Source organism: Sciurus carolinensis, chromosome 7 (genome assembly GCF_902686445.1).
Source record: "Sciurus carolinensis chromosome 7, mSciCar1.2, whole genome shotgun sequence".
NCBI classification, from domain to species: Eukaryota; Metazoa; Chordata; class Mammalia; order Rodentia; family Sciuridae; genus Sciurus; species Sciurus carolinensis.
In genome coordinates, this window is record NC_062219.1 from 86,548 (window position 1) to 102,977 (window position 16,430).

At 45.3% G+C, this 16,430-nt stretch overlaps 1 protein-coding gene across 3 annotated transcripts; it reads right to left on the reverse strand.

Moving 5' to 3' along the window:
* Window positions 1-1,020: 1,020 nt before the first annotated feature.
* Window positions 1,021-16,315, reverse strand: Tbp (TATA-box binding protein). Of its 3 annotated transcripts, none has more exons than XM_047557432.1 (8): window positions 16,111-16,260; window positions 13,010-13,174; window positions 10,466-10,842; window positions 8,360-8,447; window positions 3,956-4,047; window positions 3,218-3,385; window positions 2,177-2,271; window positions 1,021-1,639 (listed from the first exon to the last, which is right to left on the reverse strand). In XM_047557432.1, the coding sequence occupies exons 2-8, from the start codon at window positions 13,061-13,063 to the stop codon at window positions 1,560-1,562; spliced, it is 954 nt and encodes a 317-aa protein (XP_047413388.1). In that variant the 5' UTR covers window positions 13,064-13,174; window positions 16,111-16,260; the 3' UTR covers window positions 1,021-1,559. The 3 variants fall into 3 exon arrangements, with proteins under 3 accessions (XP_047413388.1, XP_047413389.1, XP_047413390.1); XM_047557433.1 differs by lacking the exon at window positions 16,111-16,260 and adding an exon at window positions 15,491-16,019; XM_047557434.1 differs by lacking the exon at window positions 2,177-2,271 and having other exon boundaries at window positions 16,111-16,315.
* Window positions 16,316-16,430: the final 115 nt, after the last annotated feature.

Sequence of the window (16,430 nt, forward strand, 5' to 3'; positions counted from 1 at the left end):
CATGGAAATTTGCTCAGGAACAGAAGACCTGCTTCTAGGGAGAGGCACTTTTTTGGACAGATAATCTTAGAATGATGTCTTCCCAATTCCTTCCAAATGTGTCATGCCACAGAAATACAAAGGGCATTCTGTATACTGGCTGTATGGGCTGCAACCTGGCTAAGAATAGATAAAATGACCTTCACCACAGCAGTTCCTGAGAGTTTACTATAGAAGTACATGTAGCATCCAGAACACACAGGCAAGGGCACTCCCTGAAGCTGTGTACCGTGGGAAGCTCAGGAGATAGCAGGAATGACATGGTGTTGAAGATGTGTCTGATACACTGACAGGTATTTTTCCAAAAGTGGTATTGGCACCCCCAAAGGACAGACTTGCAGAGGGCAAGGCATGGAGTACAGCCAGTTATCTGGCGATTATCCCAGAGAAAGAGGCAGAGGGGCAAGGAAGGACAGACTTCCCTTTGATTACATACCCTGCACTGTGTGCGGTATACTTTTACTATACACTGTCTGGTTTACAATAGGCAAAAAGGAAAAAAAAGACAACCAAGAACTTAATGTCCATCTGATATGCCACAAAAAGAACAAACCAAAGCCTTCACTAGTGGATGTGGTGTTATCCCAGAAGTGGCTTAGGAAGCTGTGGCAGGAAGATCACAAGTTCAAGGCCAACCTCTGGGATGGGGATGTGGCTCCGTGGTTAAGCGCCCCTGGGTTCCACCCTTGGTTCAAACCAAAAAAGCCTCACTAGAGACTTGGAACAGACACCAGCCCCACAGCCAGAGAATGCAGCCCTCTGCCCCTCCCCGGCTGCATGAGCTGAGGCAGGCCCTGCAGGAGGCGGCTCCCACCTCCACAGGAGCAGGCCTGAGGAGTGCTGAGAGGTCTGGGCACTGTGCGCAACGCACTGCCAAGTGCAGACTGAGACAGGCAGCAGCCGCAGGCACCGCGTCTGAAGTAGGTGTAACAGCGAGACCACGTGACTCTTACAAGGCATCATTCAAAACAACAGTCTAACTCTTATAAACTGCATTTATTGTACAGAGTACTCTGAAGGAAGAAAAATATGTACAGCCATTTGTTTTCATTAATACATCTATTCTGTCCTGCAATACTGGAAAGGCGGAATGTGTCTGGCACAAAAAATAACCCCTAAAAGTTACAAATTAGAAAAACAACACTTTTAAAAAAGATTTTTACTTTTCTGGTAGAAATATAAAAACTGTGGTTTATGGGGGTGGAGGGGATTAAACAAGTAAGAAGTCCAATTGTACAGGTGGCTTTAACACTTAAGTTCTGTCCCTTACGCCAACCAACTTGCCAACAGCAGTGTTTGAAACCTAAATATAAATAAATGGGCAGCGCCACCCTCACAGCTGCACAGCTGTCAACTCACAGCTGTGCTGCGGGAGCCCCAGAGCAGCAGCAGCCCCTCCTGCACCTAAAGAGGGTTGCACGAGTGGCCTAGTGCTACGGGCTGCACCTGAGTCCACGAACGGCACCAAACTGATTCACTGAAAAGCAAGTGGGTGGGGCAGGCAGGAGCGGTGGCAGCCACTACGTGGTCTTCCTGAATCCCTTCAGAATGGGGTAGATGTTCTCGAACGCTTCATAAATTTCTGCTCTGACTTTAGCACCTGCATAGGACACATTGGAGCAGAGTGTGAAATGGCAACTCTTAACAGAAAGAGATCACTTCCTTAAAGCCACAAGCACCATCCTCCATACCCAGTTAATTAACAGATGCAGGCACTGAAACACTACTGGCAGGATCCCTTGCCACAGTCCTAAGTGTGACTTCTAAAACAACATGCACTGTCAGGCGGTGTATTTGGGGACACCAGGCTCCCACCCTACCCCTCCCACATGGTGCTGGGCCAGCTCACACCAGGTGGGCAGCAGGGAGAACCACTGAGCTGCCTCCGGCCAAGCTCTCCTCTCTCTTTTGCTGCCCCAGCGTCACACAGGTCACAGGGCTAACCCCAGTGACGGAGACACGGCATCCTGCCCCTGCCCTGCTTGAGGCTGCAGAGCTTCCCCTCCAAAGGGTCCAGACACTTCTCAGCAATGTTGGGGTGGAAGAAGAAAACAGGGCAAAGGCAACCGCCAAGGACCACCAGAAAGGCCACCCTAAAAACTGGAACAGGCAAACACTGCTCCCTGCTGTGCCTCACCTGTTAACACAACCTTCCCAGAAACAAAGATAAGGAGCACAATTCTGGGTTTGATCATTCTGTAGATTAATCCAGGAAATAATTCTGGCTCATAACTAGAAGGAAAATGGCAGAAACAGGTTAGAAGTTGTGAGCTTCCTGTTACCATACACAACGAGGACTGAGCAAGGGAAACACTGAACAGGCTCACAAATGGGGCCACAGAGCCTGCTCCTGCTGGCTGTCCTCCAGTGTCTGACCCTTTCTACTGAATTGGAATTTCTGTGTAAGAACAGGAGCTGTGTGTCTACTTTCTGCTTTCTGATCTGTCTTCAGATTCACTCTGGGCAAGCACTCCACCTAGGAGCTGAGAGTGACAGCTGCCTTTGATGGCACCTCACCTTAAGCTGTCAGTACTGGTCAGGTAGGTTGAGAAGGAACCTAGCCCCAGCAATGTTGGCTACCCCAATGGACTTGGTCTTTCATGTTTGTTGCGTCAGAGAACAAATGTAGGAAGTCGCTGTGTGTCTGTGTGCTGGACCAGGGAAGAGTGGCATGGTGGGGAGTTTCCCAGGTGAAAAGTGAAACTGCACCAGGGATAAATGTGGCATGTGCAAAAATCCTGGGGCACCGGGTCGGGGGTGAGCTGTGTGGCAGTCAATGGAGAACAGAAGATGAGAACTGGGAGATGAGGCTGCAGGACACACTGCCCCAAAGTCTGCACCAGCCAGCAGCAGGGACAACCAGAGGTGACTGCTGGCAGGTCTGATGTAATGCTGATGAAAAGAAGAGCTTCAACTGGGGCAAAAGTGACACGAGGAACTGTGGCTTCAATTCATGTGTTTAAAGTGTGTTTACTGAGCAACAAAACGATAAACACACACGTGGAACACAGTTCATTCCATTACAGCCACCTGGGTGTCTCAGTGACACGGGAGGTTAAGAGGCCGGTGGGGTCAGCAGCAGCCGTCCAGTACTACACCTGTGTTCACACTACCTCTGCACGGGCTTCCCTGAGCCGGATTTAAGCGGCTTGAGGTCACCAGCACACCTCAGACTCACCTGCTGAACTGCTGGTGGGTGAGCACGAGGCCTTCCAGCCTTATGGGGAACTTCACGTCACAGCTCCCCACCATGTTCTGGATCTTGAAATCCAAGAACTTTGCAGGGAAACCCAACTTCTGTACGACTCTGGCATACTTTCTTGCTGCTAGTCTGGACTGTTCTTCACTAGACAACAGGGAAAAGTGAGTTATCTGAACTGAAGCCATCTGCAGTAATTACTTAGATGAGTAACACAAAAAGCCCAAATTAGGAAACCAATAAAGTAAACCGTTCAATCTCCTCCTAATAGGAGGAAAAGATCAATACTCGCTGACAGCATCCTCCAGTACTCCTGTGTTCTCACAGAAACTGTAGGCCTACCAAGCATGCTTTCCACCAGTCAGACGGTCAGCATGGCTGCTCTTCCTGGCCCACAGAATTCTAGCCTCTGTCTTTCTTAACCCTAGTTCTTCATGAATTTGTTATGCAGGAACTTTCTACACAAGGGATCTTTATCAGTACTTCTGGTTTCATGATATTACCCAAAATGCAGCTGAACTGCATGGATGAATAAGCACTGTAACATGTATCTAAACTCATGACTCATGTTAAGAAAAGGAACCAGTGCTGACTGAAGTGGGTAGAACCACGTGACAGATTAAACGTAACGCGGTAGTCACCTGTGGAAGTGCGAGCCCAACAACCAGAAGCCACAAGACAACACAACACACACTGGGAGGGTGGACCCTCAGCTACCTCTTGGCTCCTGTGCACACCATTTTCCCAGAGCTGAAGATGAGCGCCGTGGTCCGCGGCTCCCGTATCCTCATGATTACAGCCGCAAACCGCTAAAAGGGTCAGAGAGAAGCATTAGTGGGGTCATCCAAACTGCTGGGTTTTGCTGGAACTAAAAAGGGACAAAGAACATCAGAACTAATGAGGAAGACCTAGCACATACAGTTATTAAAATATCTGTCCCAAATTCCTGTATAGGACTCTCTTACATCACAAGTAACAAGGGAACAGAACAAACAGCCACCATGACCAGGTCATACCAAGGTCTGTGTGTTATCACACATGCATCCCACCACCAAAGCTAACAGTTATACAACTTGGCTTTTTGTACTCTGCTTTTGTTTTGTCTGTTGTTTTGAAGTGCTGGGGATGAAACCTAGGGCCCTGTGCATGCTAGGCAGGCACTGTACCACTGGGCTGCACTCTCAACCTATTTCTTTATATTCTCAGTAAACAACAAAAACTGTTTCCCTCTTATATTTGCTACTTATCATGACTAGCATCTGTAAATATAAATTTTCAGTTTATATACAAACTTTCAATCAAATAAACTAGTAAGCCTTTTCTACTTCCACAGAGGATTAACAAGCATATCAATGAAGTAAGATCGTGTTTGCAGCTGGCCTTTAGAATATTAAAATATTAAACAATTACAAATGCAAAGTAAGAAAAAATACCGGTTTTTTACTTTTATTTTGTTATTTATGTTTTAAACATGTTGGCTCTTTGAAAACATTTTCATGCTAAAATTTTAAGTCATGGGGAAACCTATTTTCAAATAGCTTAAATTAATATATGATTTATTCCTATTTTGGTACTAGGGATTGGGGATGGTCCAGGGGCCTTCTACCTCTAGTCCATTGTATTTTTTATTTTGAGACAGGGTCTAAGTTGTTCATGCTGGACTTGAACTTGGCAATCCTCCTGCCTAAGCTTCCCAAGTAGCTGGGATTACAGACACGACTATTGCACCAGCTAAAATATGATATTTACACAAGAAAAGGTCCTTAACATTTCTAATCAAGATGATGTTTTCTTTTTTCTTCTCCCCTTGTTGCTGGGGACTGAACCCAGGGCCTCATGCACGCCAACACTCTACCACTGAGCTACACCCCCAACCCCCAAGATAACTCACTGACAAATTAGATTGCTTTGACATTTTTAGTTTAAAAAAATCACTGTCTTCCCCTTCCTTACCCACAAAAATGCTAGCAGTATGTTCTAGATCACATGACTAAATCGTAAAATGAACACTGAACTCAGACTGCGATGGGCCGAGATTCATCTTCAGACACTTGTTGTGATACAGATTCACTGACAGGCTAATGGTGGATCGTGTCCCCAGCTTAGCTCCCTGAGATCTTAAAACGAAGTACAAACATCTTCGGCTATTAGACAATTTAAGATAAAGACACAAACTCCTGTCACTGAACAGGTTTATCTAGTCTTTACTCTCATTTTTATGTTATAACTAGCAGAAATAATTGAGATTATATGAGGTACAATAATCAAGGAGAAATTTTTGTTTTCTTTTTAGGGAAATTGTTAAGTTTATTAATATTTGTTTCAATTCAACATGCTATGTACATTGTCTTATTTATATGTTGACATATTTTAAAGTCAAAAGTAAAAACTCTGAAATGATGAAAAAGTCCAATAATTGATATACCTTATTTTTTTTTTTTTTAATTCTTGCTCAATTCAAAATAAAACTGTTAGATCCCTTTTGCATCTAAATACTTTTGTATTTTCCTAAATGGCCACTGGGTAGACACGAAGATTAACTTACCTTTAAGAAGTTAAAAATAATCAGGCATATTTGATGTATTCCATATTTTAAGTAGCTTAACTTAAACATCCCCACATCTGAAGGCTCTGTTTCTTTCTTGACAAGTTAGCACAGCAACTCTGACCTCCCCACCTACAGGGCCAGGTTTCTCACTTGCACTCAAGGTCCAGGTCTAGCTGATGCCTCGGGGTTAAGAGATGCACCTAGGTCCACCACCCTACCCGTGCATCACATCCTCAACTGCCTCCTGTACACAGATCATGCCCGACTCACTGAGGTGTGGCTCGGGAACACTCAGTGCTACAGTGCTGTGAAAGCAACATGAGTTCAGCATATGCCACGGTTCACATGCAGAACGACACTGCCAAGCTGCTGGGCAGCAGCAGCCGGCAGCATCCCCAGGCCAGGCCATGGGAGGGAAACTGACAGGGTGGCTCGGCCAAGGGCAGGTGGTGGGTGCAAGAGGAGGTGCGATGCCACAGCAAGCTGAGGAACATCTGCCCTAGGACTCTAGTCCAAACCCAGCTCTTCTATTTCCCTTCCCTTCTTTAAAAAAGTTGTTGACCATTAAAATAAATTCAACTCTCCTCACTCACAGACTTAGAACAATCAAGATGCAACTCATGTTGACACAGTGTACATTCTGGTATCATTATGAAACACTGTTACCAACAGCTCTTTCTACTAAGGTAGTCATCTTATTAGATGTTCATAAATAAATAGCTGCGTTAATTGTAGATGAGCCTTTGCAGTCTGTCATCATAAAATGTTACCCCAAAATGAAGTATTAAAAACCAAGGACTTGCTGGAGGAAACCAGACTTCTGAGTAGTCTCCAAGGGACACAGCCTGCATTTGAACACTCGCTCTCAGTTTTGCTGCCAAGGCATCACAAAGATAATCTGTCTGCTTCTTTTCCAGGTTGCAGGGGAGAGGCAGAAACTTAGTCATCATCCTTGCTCTTTATTTTATCTAAGTATCTCAAAATGGCTGATCTCATCCAAAACCACCTTCAAATTTCACTTAATGCACATAAGCCACCACCACCGCAAAAAAAGAAAAAATTTAAAAAAAAGTGAAAAGTGAAAGAACTTGGACTTTAGAAGTCCAACAAATTACTGAAACAGACTGGCTATTAAAGGTCCAGGTAAGAGAACTATCCCAACTTTTCACTGCCCAACCAGGAAAGAATCTGCATATAAGTTTATTCACCTTGTATTATCTACATAAATACTTCAACTAATCAATTAAGAAAGGAGTCAAGCTTATTTGTGATGATTATTCTCTTGGTTAGCCTTCAGCCAACTAAAAACTGGAAGTGAGAGCAGTTCCACGTGTTTACCGATAGTTAAGACTGCCCTCCCTTTCCCCCCTCCTCCCGTCTGCTACACAGCCACTGCTTCAAGACATTCAACAAGGAAATTACAGAGAAAGCCCAATCACAAAGTGCAACCTGCACTGGGGGTTTGACCCAAAGGAGAAAGCTGAGGCACAATGGCAAGGGAAGCAGTGCCAACCGGGCAAAACTCAGGTGGGTACTGACTCTGGCAGACATGCATAACTCAGGAAAACTCCCAGGGTTTCTTGAGATTCCATGAGTAACTCAATGTGTCCTCTGCTGACCTGCCAAGCTGCACAGGGCAGAACAGTCTGACCAGCTAGCAGCTAACAGTAGCTTATCTAAAGATGAAAAACAGACTACATTTCAAAATGATCCCCGTTTCTCCTTCTGCCCTCTCTTCCTTACATAAAGCTTGTTTTCTTTTGTTAGAGGCATTCTACTCAACACTGGTCTCCCTGGGATAAAGGTTTCAGGCACGTGATGCCTCTCTGGTGGACGTGCCCCACTGCAGGGCACTGCTTCTGTAGGACAAGCTCCTCTACCCAGCACTCATTTCTTCACGCAAAGGTTACTATGTTAGAAAATACTTCCCCTGGCACAGGCACAAAAGCTTTAACATAAACTCAGGCTGCTATATTAAAAAATATATCAAAATATCAATATATATCAATATATATATAAAAAATCTCAGGGATCTTTCTCCCCTGTAATCTCTTTACTACAAAAAAATGTAAAAGTGATAGAAAGGTAGAAAACCATATCATAATAAGCTGTCTTATCCTTATACAACTTCAACAACTATTAACTCTTGGCCAATCTTGCTTCATCCACACGACCCCTCCCACCCCTACCACAGGATTACTAAAGTCAATACACCCTGCCATTCTACCCTAATGGTTCATGTTATAAATGGGATTAGATTCTGCTCTCCAGCTTCATGTGGTCTCCATCATGACATAGCATATAACTTGTCTTTACCTTGCACACTGCTAATTCCCAAGGGACTCACACACACACACACACACACACACACACACACACACACACACAGTAGCTACTGAGTAAAACATGAATAGAATGAAGCTGTTCTAATTACTGAACATTCAAGATTAAAATGACACATTTCCCCCTAGATTTTCATTTTGCTGGTGTCAAGAAACTTAAGCAAAACACAAACTTTCTGACCCAGAGAAATTCCAGTTTTACCAGTTTGAAATACATGAAAATGCACTGACCTTGGGGTTATATTCAGCGTTTCGGGCACGAAGTGCAATAGTCTTAAGGTCAAGTTTACAACCAAGATTTACTGTGGATACTATATTTCTGGAAGAAATTTGAAAAGAAAACATGATAATTTAGATTATTTAACTTTTACACAAGGAAGTAGTAAATGATGACCTAGGAGCCTTGTTCTTTCACTAGCTTTAAGGAACTGCTGACCCTTGTTAAGTGTTAAGTAAGGACCACAAAGCATGCTGAGCACCTCACAAAAGCCTCAGCATTCACAGCACACAGCCAGGTAGCAGCTGCCAACATCACACACTTGGATGAAGAATGGAGGCTTCCGGAAAGCACACTGTGCTCCAAGGTGGGGCCAGGATCTGAGCCTGTCTTTGGCCCTGATCTTACTTAGCCCTGGGCTTCCTCCCAGGGAGCCAGCACCAGCCCACCCTGAATCACAGTCTGTAATGAAAACAGGCAGGCAAGGCTTCCTCAGTCCTTTACAAGTAAGTAATCTTTTGGAAGAATAAGAATTCAGTTTATTTGGCAAAGGAAGGAGGCCTGATTTCTCTTCTGATTAGTCTTAGTAATCCAGATAAGCAGAATCATCACTCATCTTGTGTGTCCAAGGAAACCTTTTCATTTTTTAGCATTCTTGAATTGTTTCATGAACAACTTACAAAAGAATAATGACAGATTTGAAAATCAACTTCATTAGAGACTTAAAATAAAAACTGAAACATGGCAAACTCAAAATTTTTACTCTGTATTTTCCTGGATCTGAAAGCATACAGACTTGAAATGAACAATGCCAAGGACCTAGAGCCTTGCCACCAGAGAACTCTGACCTCAGTTCACGAAGGAGAGCTCCTACTTCATTGTCACTGCTTTTTCTGGTACTGCCAAAAAGCAAGTCTCTTGAAATTTGATGGCCCATAATTTACTGAGAGGACAGTGGTCTTCTCTGATACACACTCCTAAAGCCAGTTGGGCTGTGTTCTCATTTCTGTATCAGCTGCTTCCTTCCTGTCACTCTGTGCACAGACCTGCCTTCAACACAGGTCCATGTACAAACTGTCAAATAAATTTTGGTGCATCTGTCATAAATTCAGTCATCTTTGGTAAATGTATTCTTGTATGTTTTCATTAAATATTTACCAATGAACCAATAGGGCTCTAAGAAGACAGTGAAAACTAAGTAACCTAGCTGACTGAATGTCCATGGAATGTCAGAAACAACTGCCTACTGCCAACAGGTGTCATTTACAACTCAGGCCAGAGTGATCCCAATTGCCCACAGAAGTCAGCAAGCATTCAGGACCCTGGGAGCAACAAGGACAAAGGAAAGCTAGCAGCACTTATCACTCCAAAGCCACAAAAAATCAATAGGATTTTGTTTTTAAAAATGGGGTCAAAAAAACAACAGAGAACCAAGATCCAGGGCTTTGAGTAACAGGCAGAATACATGACCACACACTACTTAGTCCCCAAAATGATCAGCAATGGCTTATAAATAATAGCCATCCAAGAAACAGAATGAGTAAGCACAGAAGGACCATCAGCTCCAAAGAGCACAGGGAGGGCACAGCCATACAGGAGCACCGACATCCTGGGACTGCAACCAGCACTTCACTTTGGCCGATAGTTTCCTGTGGGCAAGATCTACATGCTTCTCATTGACAACCATCTGGAAATAATTCTGATTTTCAGGAAGAAAGGAGATTTTTCCTGCCTCCCTACCTTATTATATATAGGACCCACTACACGGTAGAAAAACTCACTTGGGACAGTAACAGTCATTCTCACCTTATGGGAAGACCACAGGTTTGTACGCAGCCCTCACAGTAAAATGGAACCTGGGAGCACGGGGACCTGTGCTGAACTGTGCCTAACCCACAGTGCATCCGCTACAGCGCCATCTACACAGCCACCACACCCAGCTTCAGTGTGAGGTGCCCTTTCTGAGGATGCTGTGAAAGTCCTCCACGAGGGTGGAGGGGCTGACTCAGCAGCTTCAGCTCTCGCCGTGGCGCACAGCACCGCTGTGCCACTGCTGGAGGCACAGGCACAGCACAGCCCAGGGCTCCTCCACCTCCGGAGACACGACACGGAGTACTCACTGCAGCTGCGGCACGATCCCAGAGCTTTCGGAGGCTGGTGTGGCAGGAGTGATGGGGGTCATGGGGGTCATCGGGGAGGGATACAGGGGCGTGGTGCCCGGCAAGGGTGCGGTGGTAAGAGTCTGTGAGTGGAAGAGCTGCGGGGTCTGGCCGGAGGCCCCCTGTGCTGGCTGCTGGGGTGCTGACTGCTGCGCTGCTGCAGCCGCCTGCTGCTGCTGCTGCTGCTGCTGCTGCTGTTGCTGCTGCTGTTGTTGCTGCTGCCGTTGCTGCTCTTCCAAAATAGACAAGCTGTTGGTGTTTTGAATAGGCTGGGGCGTCAGGCCTGTGCCATAAGGCATCATGGGACTAAAAATGGGGATCCCAGGCGTCATGGCACCCTGCAGAGAACAAGGGTGGGGAGAGTCAGGCTGCTGTTGCTGAGAGTCTGTGAGCCTTCCTGGTGGAGCCGCAGGAGACGGCTAAGCAAGATGCTCTAGAAGAGTGGGCTGCCAAGTACCATGGGGACAGTACTCGCCATCCTCAGATGTGTGTTTTCTTCCTTAATCCTGAACGTAGCAGACCAGAGTTCAGGACTTGGATCAACCTCACTTGCCACAAGAGAACCTGGGGAGTGGCTTAACCTTTGCAGCATGACCAGAGAATAATAATGGTCCCAATTATTAGACAGACATGCTCCTGTTTAAAGTGCCACCCCCGTACCTGGGGAGCATCTGGCCCCCTGTGCATGATCAATGATAATCATTCTAGAGGTACACACACCAGAGATGCTGAAGTGTTACTCAAGCAACCACAGAGATGATTATAGAACACTACTCAAAGCTGATCATTTGCCCTCCTCAAAATGTGAATCAATACAACCTGTCACACACTATGAGTCTGCTTTCCTGCACTGCTCCCAAACTTCTCCAGACGCTGCTACATTTATTAATTTATCTGTCTCACAACAGCCCTTTGAGAAAGGGAGAGGGAAGCAGTAAAGAAACTGACCAGAGAAGGTTAGCAACTCACCCAAGGTCGAAGCCCCACTGGCAGATGAGCCAAGACCACAGATGTCCCAAGACCCAGCCCAGTGCCTCCCCTCACCCACAGCACCCACAGAGTTGAAAACAGTTTTCCAAACCTCAACATCATGTGTAACTCTCTCTGCTTTTTCTACGGAGAGGGTCCACAGTTTTTATTAGATTCTCAAATGCATGTAAGACCCAAAAAGAGCCATGATTCTTTCTCACTTCCACCACTTATTTGGCAGAAAGCATAAGATTGTTTCAGCAACCTAATGCTGAGAAAACAACACGTATACTTCAGACATCTAAGAAAAGAATGGAAGGCATATAGAATACATAGATGAACAAATAAACTCAATAAAAGATGAACAAATAAACCAACAAAAAAATAGGCAACATTCAGATGCAATGGTGCAGACTGTAATCCCAGTCACTTGGGAGTTGGAAGAAGATTGCAAGTTCAAAGCCAGTCTTAGCAACTCAAAATAAAAAATAAAAAGGGCTGGATATGTGGCTCAGAGGCTAGGTGCTCCTGGGCTAGGCAACAGGCATTTTACAAATAAAAATAGATAACTGGCCAATAAATACTTGACATGATGCTCAAGATTATTAGTCATCAGGACAACACATTAAAAAAACTATTAAGCAACCACTAGGATGGCAAAAAGTAAAAACCAACACCCGAGGTGCTGGTGAGGAAGTGGAGCAATTAAACTCTTCCCACCATTGGAGGGCTGCAGAACAGCGCGGCCACTTCAGCAAGCAACTGGCAGCCTCTGAGTAAAGTCAGACACAAGCACACATGGCCCTGCAATGCCACTCCGAGTATCTACTCAAGATACTCAAGATAGAAAAAAGTGTACAGGATCTCTGGGGTACACCTTAACACCCCAAGCTGGGAACACCCACATAGCAAATGGAAAACAGACGAGGGTGCTGCTTGGCAATAAAAAGGGATTATTCACCAATACACAAACCTTACACTGGGTGAAGGAAACAGACCAACCAAGAAGACACACTGTGGGACTTCACTTATGTGAGGCTCTAGAGCAGGTAGAACGGATCTTCAGCACTGAAGAGTAGATGGAGCAGCCACTGGGGCTAGGAGAGTAGTCACAAGAGGGCAAAGAGGCCCGTTTTAGGGTAAACAAAGTGTTCTAACTTACAGAACTAATTACAAAAACATTTAAAATGGATAGGGGGTTTTTGTATGTGAACTGTACCTCAACAAGGTTAATTACATTCTTAAAAAGGAAGCAATAAAACTAGGAAATAATTTGGTGAGAGTGACCCTATAATCATTTGTAATATTCTCAGTGTCCATCAAAAGCAAAGTGTTTTATACACAAATACGTACTCTGGCTTCCAAAAAGACTCCCAAGTAAAACACTCCTGTGCCCACTCAAAGCCTAACAGAACTTTCCCAAACTAAGGGAAGTTGCCAACAAAAGTCCATTTTTGGCAACAGTGGCCAAATGGCCTGGGCCTGTGCTCTCTCTTGTGGGCAGTCTTGCCCCCCACCCCCCAACTGCTGCATTACCTGGGGGGAGGCCAAGCCCTGGGCATACGGTGGCAGACTGTTGTTCTGATCCATGATGTTCACTTTCTTCAGCACTTGGTCTTTTCCTGGAGCATTCCCAGCACACTCTTAGCAACTTCCTCAATTCTCTGGGTTACTTTCACACACCAAGAAACGGCAATGCTCCTTGGAAAAAAGTTTAAAGGTTAATGTAAGAACACGGGTAACCTGTATAGTCTTATAACCCCAGTTTTGTGGTTACCAAAAACATAAATAAGAAAACCAATACAACCACAGCCTACTCCTTCCATGTTTCCTGTAACTGCATGCAGAACTGCAAAAGGCAACTTTTGCTCTGTTACATGTTTAATTTAAATACTCTGACAGTAGTGAAAATTAAGGTGTCATAACCAGCATTAAAAACTGGGGGCTGGGGTTGTAGCTCAGTGGTACAGCACTTGCCTAGTATGTGTCAGGCACTAGGTTCGATTCTTAGCACTGTGTTTGGGAAAAAAAAAAAAAAATGGTGGAGGAAAACATCTCGAGAAAACTAATTCCTAAGCAAACTGTGCATCAGAGCAGAACATTTACCAAGCACTACATACAGAGCGAGTGTATATATAGTGTATAGATAGGCCAAGTTCAGGTTTTTAAATATTCCACCCGATTTTATAACCTCCACAATGCCTTGGACGTAAAGTCCAATAAATACTGAATTAAACCCAATATATTTTGGCGTGATCTTTCACTGAGCTCCTACTTCAATGAAAGACTGTAAAAACTGTATGATACATCAATAAGTAAAACACTGTATTTTTATCAATGTGATAATCTTAAATCTTCAAAATACAAACTGTATCTGTATCTGGCTTTTCTTAAATCAGTTTTTTTCTTCAGTACTAGGGACTGAACACAGGGCCTCACATGCTAGGCAAGTGCTTCATACTAAGCTACACTCCCAGTCCTGTTTTTTTTTTTTTTTTTGAGACAGGTTATCTCATTAAGCTCTATGGAGTAGCCTGGAACTTGCTATCCTCCTGCCTCAACCTCCCAAGTTGCTGGGATTACAGGCCTGTGCCACCACAGCTGGCTTAATCATCATCTATGTACTAGATATATATCTGAAATAACTTTCCAATGAAGGAACTGAGTGACTGCTCTATGGTGTGTGGAGGAGTGGTGACAGGGATCAACAAGGCCTCACTCAGGACAGGCAAACACTCTCAACTGAGCTAGACTCCCAGCCCTTAAAAGATCTATCAATTCTGTTTAGATGGGTTTGCAACCCTCCAGAGTTGCTGTAAGAACTGATTTAATCAACACAGGACTGACAGATTGACTGAGTTAATATATCAAAACACATCTAGTTGCACACTAAGTACAGGTCAAATGTTAGCTACTACTGTAAGACTTGAATTCAAACATTTATTATCATCTAATAAGATATTCTTGCATAGAACTTACAGGTCTCAGAGTTATATGTCCAAAGATCCACGTTCACTTAAAGTATGTGCTGGTACAGAGTAAGATACTTGCAAAAGCAGTGAAGGAATCAGACAATCACTTTGAGAGGGCAAAGGACCCCAAAGACTACTTATCCTACAAACTTATCATTGAAAATCAAACCAAAGCAAGCTCTACTTCTGAAAATGAACACCTCAGAGGTATAATAAAATTATGTTTTCTGAACTTGTTACTTTATCACAACAATAATATTGATCCCTGGCATCAAATAGTTCAACATGAAGGACATGCAAATAATTACTGTTAAAACTTGGTAGGCCCAGCAGAGGGTATGCCCCAAGTAAGCTAAGATCCTTGAGAACAGACACCAGCATCACCTGTCTGAAATCTCTGCACCTATCACTATGCATATAGTGTGTAGTCATGAATGAATGCACATACTCTGTGGAAAAGAAGACAACATAGGCTAAAATCAAGTACTCTGAAGAGAGGTCACTGTTTTCACAAAGCAGGGACCACCTAACTTGAGTTAAGCAAGGCAAGTAAAAATTTTTCTGTCTGAAAGAGAAATGAAGCACAGAGACAAAGATAAAGCATCCAGAGTGCAAGTGACAAGGTTAGCACTGTACTGTATGGAAGGTCATTGCAGGAGATGAGACAGCAGCCATAGGAGGTCACGTCACCAGAAGTTTAGATGTTATTACATAGGCAGCAAGCGCAGTTACAGGATTTTGAAGAGCAGCATGAGTTAGATCTACTTTGGCAAGAGTATGGATAAATACGAGAGGAGAACACTGAAGGCTGAAAATTCACTTCAAGGGGTCAGTGCTATGGTTGAGTCAAGAGGTAATGAGGGTAGGATTTAAAGCCCTACATATGCACTTATCTGGAAACTTTGGTGGCTCCAGATCACTTTTTGGGCCCTAAGTCTCCAGAAGGAACCCTTGGTTACCCAAGGTTAGGGTATTTAACCTTGGTTACCCAAGGTTAGCAGATTATTTAGAGCTCTCGACAATGGCACAGACCATGTTTCCTCACCTGTATCATACAATCACTCCGCGAGTACTGCAATCATCCTCAGTAAAGGGCTGTTTGCAACGTTGTCTTTTCATGGAAACTGGAGTATCAAATTAGATATTTCTGGGAAGTAGATTCATACATGCCTGGATAACTCGGGCATAATCTTTTCCTAAAACAAGCCTACCCCAAGTGTGAGAAACCATGCTGGCCTGATGGAGACCTTGTAAAGAAAGTGCTGTGTTTCTCTCTTAAGTCCCACCGCGCAGAAGCGCGGGCTTCCGACTAGACGTTTCAAGTCTGGAGCACGACTTCGCAAAGAACCCACCCCTGCTGGCAGCAGAGCGGGCGGGCTCCTGCGGGTCAATCTGCCCTCCAGGCAGGCAGACTGAGTCCTCGATGCTCCCTGCACCCCGCGCTCGGCCCAGAGAGCGCAGAAGAGCCGGCACTGGCACTGGGCTGCAGCCGCGGCCGAGCGGCCGGTACAGGCGGGAGGGGCAGCAGCACGAGCGGGAGCAACGGCCCCGCGGGCCTGCGCGCCCGCCCGGCGAGACGCCCGCCGCGGCCCTCGGGCCTCGCTGTCGGAGTGCCTTCGCTCGCCCAAGCCCTCGGGAAAGAGGGAAAGCTGGGAGGGCTGTTACCTGGAGTCACGGCAGAGACGACGACGCACCCGCGAAAACGAAGTTCAGCCGCAGGCGGCCCAGGCGCCCGCCACGGCGACCCTGTTCGACCCCACCGAACTTCGGGCGCGCGGTGATAATGTCACTTCCGCCAGTCCCTTCCTCGGCTTCAGCTGGTTGCGAGCGCGCCGTCCACAGGAGGCGTGGGCGTCGGTCACTTCCGGTGTTTCCCCGGGTGTTTGACGAAAGGGAAACGCAGGGTGGAGCTCTTCGGTAGTTCCGGGACCAAGCGGGAAGGGGCCTTCTTGCCAGAACCTTTTCTAATTGGTCCTTGCCAGACG